Here is a 9,540-nt window from a genome sequence, read left to right as displayed (position 1 = left end):
AAGAAATTGGAAAGCTGGACAGCCAGATAACTGGGGCCATGGCCAAGGGCCAGGAGAAGACTGTGCTGGGCTGATTTATGCTGGGCAGTGGAACGATTTCCAGTGTGAAGACATCAATAACTTCATATGCGAAAAAGACAGGGAGACAGGTAAGCAATAAAGGGGATTTAAGAGGGAACTACAGGGCTTCTATCCTGTTAAAGGGTAAGATGACTCTGAATCCGGCCCTGCTTCTGCCACTTACTAGTGGGCAGGTTATCATCCTCAGGGGGAAAATAATGGCATCCTCTCAATGAGGTTGTTGTGAGGACACAATAATAAATGTGCTTAATGTATAGGAAGTGCTGAGTAAATGTTAGACTAACTGGCTTGGGTTGTAATATTGTCACTCAGTTGTTAACATATGGCTCCAATGTTGTATCTTTTTCATAGAGTTCCATACACAGATAATTCAGGTAGCTAAGCTTTTAATTCCACATGTATTCATTGAGCATTTACTATGGGCTGGATGTTGTGCTAAATAATAGAGGGATATACTCAGTGCCCCTAAAAGTTAATAAGCCAAAGAGGCTTTTGGAGATTTTTTCATTTCAAAAGATACTTATCATAAGCTTCCTTTATACATGACCTTCTTTAGAATGTGGCCTCTTAGTTTGCTTCATCAGAACTAGATTTAAAAGTTTATAGGGAGAAAGAGTGAATGCTAATAGGTATAGGATTTCTTTTGGGGGTGATGAAAATGTTCTAAAATATGATTAATCTTAAATTGTACAACTTTATGAACTTTTAAAAGATTTCATTTATTTTTTGAGGGGGAGAAACATCAATGTGTGGTTGCCTCTCACATGTCCCCAACTGGGGACCTGGCCTGCAACCCAGGCACGTGCCCTGACTGGATATTGAACCAGCAACCCATTGGTTCGCAGGCCGGCACTCAATCCACTGAGCCACACCAGCCAGGAACTTTGTGAACATTATAAAAACCACTTTAATTGTATACTTTAAACACTATATAAATTATATCTTATTAAGTCTTTCTAAAAAAAAGTTGGTGGGAGACCTTGCAAGGCAGGCACTATCTTTGCACTCTCCTTCTGCCATATTGCTGAGTGCCAGTATCTTTCTAAAGGGTACCTCAGTTTTTTGCAGATGCTGCCCAGGGGACATCCCTTGACCACCTGGTTCTCATGGCCAGGAGAGCTTGCATTTCTGAGTCTACTGGGACTATAACAGAGACAGTTCTTGGCCAGCTACCACCCACCCCCAGAGCACAACACACACAGCAGGATGAACTACACCCCCGGTCCTTCTGTGAAAGAGGCCTAGTTGCTTGTTCTGGAGCTTTCACAAGAGGGACAAGTGTCTGGTTTAGAGCACACCTAGGGGACTACTGAGGCCAGTGGACACAGTCTTTGCCTAACCCCTCTGCCTTACTCCAAGTCATCAGCATCTCCCAAAAAAGAACTTGTACACTCATCTGGTACCCTGATCTTTGTGACAACCTCTCAGGAGACACTTCTGGGTCACCCAGCCCTGGGGGCCAGTGGGACTTAACTTTTGGTACCATAAGACTATATATATTTGCATATTTTAAAAGCTGCTGCCTAAAGATGTGGATTCCAGTCAATCTGAATCTGGGTGCTGAGTGAAATTTTCCCCTTTAGGACACTGACAGGTCTTGAAACTGCCTCCACTATGAGGGGTCACTAATTATAAAATAGGCTGCTTGGACAACTACAAGAATTTAAGAAACAACCAAGAGCTAGGGCAAGGTTCAGTGATACGTTTCATCTCATATACAAGGCTGCCCCCTCAAGACTGGCAAAGGTGGTCTTTTATCTAATGCATAGAAACTGACATAGAGAAAGAATCAAAGTAACTGAACAGAGAAAAATGTGTTTCAAACAAAAGAACAAGATAAAACTTCAAAAATCCCGTAATGAAATGGAGATAATTTACCTGATAAGGAGTTCAAAATAACAGTCATGAAGATGTTCACCAAACTTGGGAGAAGAATGGATGAACATACTGGGAACTTCATCAAAGAAATAGAAAATATAAAAAAGTGCCAAAAAGAAGTCACAGGGCTGAAAAATACAATAACTGCAATGAAAAATATACTGGTGGAATTCAACAGTATACTAGATGAAGCAGAGGAAAGGCTCAGTGAACTCAAAAAGAGAGCAGTGGAATTCACCTATTCAATCTGCACAAAGGGAAAACAGAATTTAAAAAAAAAGTGTAGACAGCTTAACAGACTTATGAGTCCAGTAGACCAACATTCATATTATAGGGGTCTCAGAATGGAAAACGAGACAAAGGGACAGAAACTTATTTGAAGAAATAACGGTTGAAAATGTCCATAACCTAAGAAAGAAAACAGACATCCAAATGCAGGAAACCCAGAGAATTCCAAATAAGGGGAACCCACAGAAACCCACAGCAAGATCTATTACAATAAAATGTCAAATGTTAAAGGAGAGAATATTAAAACTTGCAAGAAAAAAACAACTTGTTTCACACAAGGAAACTTTTATGAGACTGTAAGCAGATTTTTTCAACAGAAACTTGTCAAGCTAGAAAAAAATGGCATGATATATTAAAGTGCTGGGAAAAAAACCATCCAACCAAGAATACTCTACCTGACAAAGGTGTCCTTCAGAATGGAAAAGAGATTAAACATTTTTGTAGAGAAGCAAGAGCTAAAGGATTTCATCATCACTAGTCCAGTCTCACAAAATAAAAAAAAGTTAAAGGGACTTCTTTAAGCTGAAAAGAAAGGGTGCTAATTAGTTACAGGGAAACATGTGAAAGTATAAATTTCACTAGTAAAAGTAAATATACAGTAAAATTCAGAATAATCTCATTTTGTAAAGATGTTGGATTAATCACTTATAGAGCTATTATGAAGGCTGAAAGACAAAGGAGTAAAAATAACTGTAACTGATAATTTGTTAATGGATACACAAGAGCAAAACATGGTAACTATGACATCAAAAACATAGAAGTGTTGGGGAAGAGTAAAATGTAGAGCATTAGAATGTGATCAGACTTAAGTTGTTAACTTAAAACAGACTGTTATAAGTATAAGTTGTTATGTGTAAGCCATACAGTAAACACAAAGCCAAAACCTATAGTAGATACACAGAAAATAAAGAGAAAGAAATCTAAGCATATGCTAATGAAAATCATCAAATCACAAAGGAAGCAAGAAAAGAAGAAAGGAACAGAGGAACTGCAAAACCACCAGAAAACAATTAACAAATGGCAATCAGTACATACTTCTCAATAATTACTTTAAACATAATTGGACTAACTTCTCCAATCAAAAGACATATAGATAGATCTGGATAGATATAAATACAATCTATATGTTGTGTAGAAGAGATTCATTTCAGTGAAGAACACACAGAGATGGAAAAAGACATTCCATGCAAATGGAAACCAAAAGAAAGCTGGGGTACATATATTTATATCAGACAGAACAGTGTTTAAAACAAAAACAGTAATAAGAGACAAAGTCATTACATAATGATAAAGGAGCCAATCCAACAAGAGGGTATAATATTTGTAAATATTTATGTACCCGGCATAGAAGCACCTAAATACATAAAGCAAATATTAACAGAACTAAAGAGAGAAATAGATAGCAATACAATAATAGTAGATAACTTTAATGGGTAGATCATCCAGACAGATAATTAATAAGGAAATATTGGCCTAAACAACACATTAGATCAGATGGACTTAACAAATTCTTAATATTTCATCCACAAGCAACAAAATACATATTCTTCTCAAGTATACATGGAACACCATCCAGGATATATATCATTTGTTAGGCCACAAAAGAGTCTTAATAAACTTAAGAAGGCTAAACTCCTATCAAGCATCTCTTCTGACCACAATTATGTAAAACTAGAAATGAGTTACAAGAAGGAAACTGGAAAATTCACAAATATGTGGAGTTTGAACAACATGCTACTGAACAACCTATTGGTCAAAGAAGAAAGCAAAAGTGAAATAAAAATATACCTTGAAACAAATAAAAATGGAAACACAGCATACCAAAACTTATGACATTCAGCAAAACCAATTCTAAGAAGGAATTCCATTGTGACAAATACCTACATCAAGAAACAAGTGGAGGAGGCTCTATAAGGGGATAAATGGTAATGGAAAAAATTACAAAAAAAATTAGATTTCCAGTCAAGATGGAGGCATAGGTAAACATACTTTGCCTCCTTGCCCAACCACACAAAGAATTACAACTACACCTCAAAACAAACAACACCCAAAACTGTCAGAAAATTGAGCTGTATGGAAGTCCAACAACCAAAGATTTAAAGAAGCCACATTCTACGGCCACAGTACTAAGACAGAGAGTCAAAGCAGCTCTACCTAATACACAGAAACAAACACAGGGGAGGCTGCCAAATTGAGGAGCCAAAGAAATATGGCCCAAAGGAAAGAACAGAACAAAACCCCCAAAAAAGAACTAAGTGAAATGGAGATAACCTATCAGATGCAGAGTTCAAAACACAGGTGATCAGGGTGCTCAAAGAATTCACTGAATATGGGAACAAAATAAAAAAGACCCAGGAAGACATTAAGGTTACACTAAGTAAAATAAATAAATCTACAGGGAACCAACAGTGGAGGGGATGAAGCCAGGATTCAAATCAACAATTTGGAACATAAGGAAGAAATAAGCATTCAACCAGAACAGCAAGAAGAGAAAGAATTCCAAAAAACTAAGATAGTATTAGGTGCTTCTGGGACATCTCCAAGTGTACCAACATCCACATCATAGGGATGCTAGAAGGAGAAGAGGAAGAACAAAGAATTGAACATTTATTTTAAAAAATAATGAAAGAAAACTTCCCTACTTTGGTGAAGGAAATAGACACACAGGTAAGCACAGAGAATTCCAAACAATTTGGACCCAAAGAGCACCACAACAAGACACATCATAATTAAAATGCCAAAGTTGAAGGATAAAGAGAGAATCTTAAAAGCAGCAAGAGAAAAGCAGAGAGTTACCTACAAAGGATTTCCCATAAGACTGTCAGCTTATTTCTCAAAAGAAACTTTGCAGGCAAGAAGGGACTGACAAGAAGTATTTCAAAGTGATTAAAAGCAAGGACCTATAACCTAGATTACTCTTTCCAACAAAGCTATCATTTAGAATGAAAGGGCAGATAAAGTGCTTCCCAGACAAGGTAAAGCTAAAAGAGTTTATCATTACTAAGCCATTATTATATGAAATGTTAAAGGGGCTTACTTAAGAAAAAGATCAAAACTATGGACATTAAACTGGCAACAAATTCACAACTATCAACAATTGAATATTTTTTAAAAGAACAAACAAACTAAGCAAACAACCAAAACAGGAACAGAATCACAGATAGGGAGATCATATGGATCACTTTCCATACAGAAAATTGAACTGTGTGGAAATCCAACAATTAAAGAGTTAAAAAAACATGTTCCCTATCACCTGGGAGGTGGAAGGGGGTGAATGGGAGAAAAGGTGTAGAGATTAAGAAACATAATTGGTAGGTACAAAATAGACAGGGGGATATTAAGAATAGTATAGGAAGTGGGGAAGCCAAAGAAGTTGTATGCACAACCCATGGACATGAACTAAGGGGAGGATTGCTGAAGAGAATGGGGGTACTAGGTGGAGGGGCAAAGGGGGGAAAATTAGGACCACTGTAATAACAATCAATAAAATATATTTAAAAAATAAAAAGAAAGAAACAAGAAAAATGCCAAATAAACAACCTAACTTTACATTTCCAGGAACTAAAGAAGAACAAGTAAAGCCCCAGATTAGTAGAAGTTAGGAAATAACAAAGATAAGAGCAGAAATAAATAAGATAGAGACTAAAAAGACAATAGAAAAGATAGATAAAACAAAGAACTGGTATTTGAAAGATATTTTTAAAGGACAAACCTTTAGCTAGACTCACCAAGAAAAGAAAGATGGCCTTAAATAAATAAAGAGGGGCCCTGGCTGGGTGTCTCAGTTGCTTGCAGCAGCATCCCATACACCAAAAAGGTTTTGGGTTCAATTCCTGGTCAGGGCATATACCTAGGTTTCAGGTTCGATCCCTGGTGAAGACGCATACAGGAGGTAACCAGATGTTTCTCTTTCTCCCTTCCTCTAGAAGGAGAGAGAACTAGAGAATAAGTGAAAGAGGGGACATCACAACTGATACCAGGGAAATAAAAAGGATCATAAGAGACTACCATGAACACAGTTATATACCACTGAATTGGACAACCTAGAAGAAATAAATTCCTAGAAACATACAACCTACCAAAACTGAATATGAAAAAATAGAAAATCTGAACAGATCAATTACTACTAAGGACACTGAATCAATTATCAAAAATCTCCCCATAAACAAAAGCCCAGGAGCAGATGACTTCACTGATAAATTCCATCAGCCATTTAAAGAAGAATTAAAACCAGTCCTTCTCAAACTCTTCCAAAAAATAGAAGAGGAGGGAACACTTCCAAACACACTTTATGAGGCTAGCATTATCCTGATACCAAAGCGAGCCAAAGACACAATAAAATTACAGTCCCATATTCTGATGAACACAGATACAAAAACCCTTAACAAAGTATTAGCAAACCAAATTCAACAATAAATTAAAAGGATTATATGCCACAATAAACTGAGATTTATTCCATGGGTATAAGGACGATTTAATATGTGCAAATCATTCAGTGTGATATACTACATTAACAAAATGAAGGATAAAAATTATATGATCACCTTGACTTCTGGCCAAGATGGAGGCATAGGTAGACACACAGTGCCTTCTCACACAACCAAAATAAGAACAACAAATTTCAAAACAAAAAATAACCAGAACTTACAGAAAAATAAAGCTGTGTGGAAATCCAACAACCAAAGAGTTAAAGAAACATTCATCCAGATGGGTAGGAGGGGCAGAGACAAGCAGCCAGGTAGACAGGACTTACAGCAAGGCAGCGGCTGGTGGAGTGAGCAGTCTCACATGTGTGTGCAGATAAACTGGGAGGAACAAGTGGAGAACAAGACAGACAGCACAACCCACAGTTCTGGTGCTGAGAAATAAAGCCTCAAAACCTCTGACTGAAAAAATCTGTGGGGGTTGAGGTGGCAGGAAAAACTCCCAGCCTCACAGGAGAGTTCATTGAAGAGACCCACTGAGCCCTAGAATGTACACAAGCCCACCCACCTCCGGGAATCAGCACCGGAAGGGCCCTCTTTGCTTGTGGATAGCGGCGGAAGTGACTGAAAGCTGACAGTGAGCTGAACAAGTGACATTGTTCCCTCTCAGACCCCTCCCCACATAGAGCACAACAACACAGCAAAGTGGGTTGTCCCACCCTGGTGAATACCTAAGGCTCTGCCCCTCACTACGTGATGGAAGCACCAAGCCAAAAAAAAAAAAAAAATGGCCCAAATGAAATAACAGATCAAAGCTCCAGAAAAAATACAACTAAGAGATGAAGAGATAGCCACCCCATCAGATGCACAGTTCAAAACACTGGTAATCAGGATGCTCACAGAATTGGTTGAATTTGGTCACGAATTAGAGGAAAAAAATGAAGGCTATGCTAAGGGAAATAAAGGAAAATGTACAGAGAACCAATAGTGAAGGGAAGGAAACCAGGACTCAAATCAATGGTTTGGAACTGAAGAAAGAAAGAAACCTTCAACTAGAACAGAATGAAGAAACAAGAATTCAAAAAAATGAGTAGAAACTTAGGAACCTCTGGGACAACTTTAAGCATTCCAACATCTGAATTATAGGGGTGCCATAAAGAGAAGAGGAAAAAGCAAGAAATTGAAAACTTATTTGAAAACATAGTGAAGGAGAACTTCCCCAATCTGACAAGGAAATAGACTTCCAGGAAGTCCAAGAAGCTCAGAAAGTCCCAAAGAAGTGGGACCCAGGGAAGCAGGTACCGAGGCACATCATAATTAAGTTACCCAAGATTAAAGATAAGGAGAGAATCATAAAAGCAGCAAGAGAAAAGAAGGCAGTTATCTACAAAGGAGTTCCCATTAGACTGTCAGCTGATTTCTCAAAAGAAACTTTAGAGGCAGGAAGGGGCTGGAAAGGAGTATCAAAGTCATGAACCTACATCCAAGATTGCTCTACCCAGCAAAGCTTTCATTTAGAATGGAAGGGCAGATAAAGCACTTCTCAGATAAGGTCAAGTTAAAGGAGTTCATTATCACCAAGCCCTTATGATATGAAACATTAAAGGGACTTATCTAAGGAAAAGAATATCAAAAATATGAACAGTAAAATAACAACAAACTCACAACTATCAACAACTGAACCTAAAAATGAAAACAAACTAAGCAAAAAACTAGAACAGGAACAAAATCATAGATATGGAGATCACATGGAGGATTATCAAAGGGGGAGGGGGAGAAAGGGGAATAGGTACAGGGTATAAGTAGCATTAATGGTAGGTAAAAAATAAACAGGGGAGATTAAGAATAGTATAGGAAATGTAGAAGCCAAAGAACTTATACATATGACCTATGGACATAAACTAAAGGGAGGGGGGGCTGGGGAATATGGGTGGGTGGGGGTATACAGGGTGGAGGGAAATAAAGGGGGTAAATGGAGCAACTGTAATAGCATAATCAATAAAATATATTTAAAATGGTTAAAAAATAAAATAAAACAAGAAAAAATTATATGATCATCTCAGTATGAGGGGGACACACACAAAAAAAACAGAATATACTTATAAAAATTGTGTATTCCTACATGTTTAAAATTCAGTCACCTTCAAAGTACTCTCCATTTGATGCAGTACACCTTGAGACATTTTTTCCACTGCTCAGAACAGTTTTTGAACTCATCATTTTTGATGCCTTTTAGTACTTCTGCCATTTTTGTTTTACTTCTTCCACATCAGCAAAATGTTTTCCTTTGAAGAATTTTTTTCACTGGGGAAACAAACAAACAAAAATGTCACTTGGGGCAAGACTGGATGGCTAGGGAGGGTGGGGCATGGGGTTCATGCCATTTTGGGTCAAAAACTGCAGAAAACTCAGTGCACTGTGAGCAGGTACACTCACAAATCACCCATCATGAAATTGGCAAAAGCACTGAAAGAATCTTCACAAAAAAAATTCACTGAGCTAACTCGGCCTCTCACTAGAATGCCAGCTGGCACATTGATACAGGTGGGTTTCTAGAATACTCACCTAGCAGGCAAAGCCTGTACAAGGGGCCCACCCTCCAGAAAATAACTCCATTTTGGGGGGGGTCCCCCCTCATAGATGAAGAAAAAGCATTTGACAAAATTCAACATTTGTTTGTTTCTAAAAAGCTCAACAGAGTGCATATATAGGGAACATACCTCCAAACAATAAAAGCCATACATGACAAGCCCACCGTTAACATCATATGCAGTGGTGAAAAGCTTAATTCTTTTCCTTTAAGATCAGGAACAAGACAAGAAGTCCCACTCTTTCTACTTTTATTCAACACAGTATTGGAATAAAATTC

At 37.7% G+C, this 9,540-nt stretch overlaps 1 protein-coding gene across 1 annotated transcript in view; it reads left to right on the top strand.

The window, feature by feature from the left end:
• Positions 1-9,540, top strand: part of COLEC12 (collectin subfamily member 12) — a 207,122-nt gene that overhangs the window by 192,800 nt on the left and 4,782 nt on the right. Inside the window, exon 9 of the mRNA XM_036009233.1 lies at positions 4-149. Coding sequence (XP_035865126.1) covers positions 4-149 — 146 coding nt within the window. The remainder of the gene's footprint in view (positions 1-3; positions 150-9,540) is intronic.

The sequence above is a fragment of the Phyllostomus discolor genome, chromosome 9 (assembly GCF_004126475.2).
Source record: "Phyllostomus discolor isolate MPI-MPIP mPhyDis1 chromosome 9, mPhyDis1.pri.v3, whole genome shotgun sequence".
Classification (NCBI taxonomy): Eukaryota; Metazoa; Chordata; class Mammalia; order Chiroptera; family Phyllostomidae; genus Phyllostomus; species Phyllostomus discolor.
The sequence above is the reverse complement of the archived record's forward strand: the minus strand, read 5'-3'. Positions and strand labels throughout refer to the sequence as shown.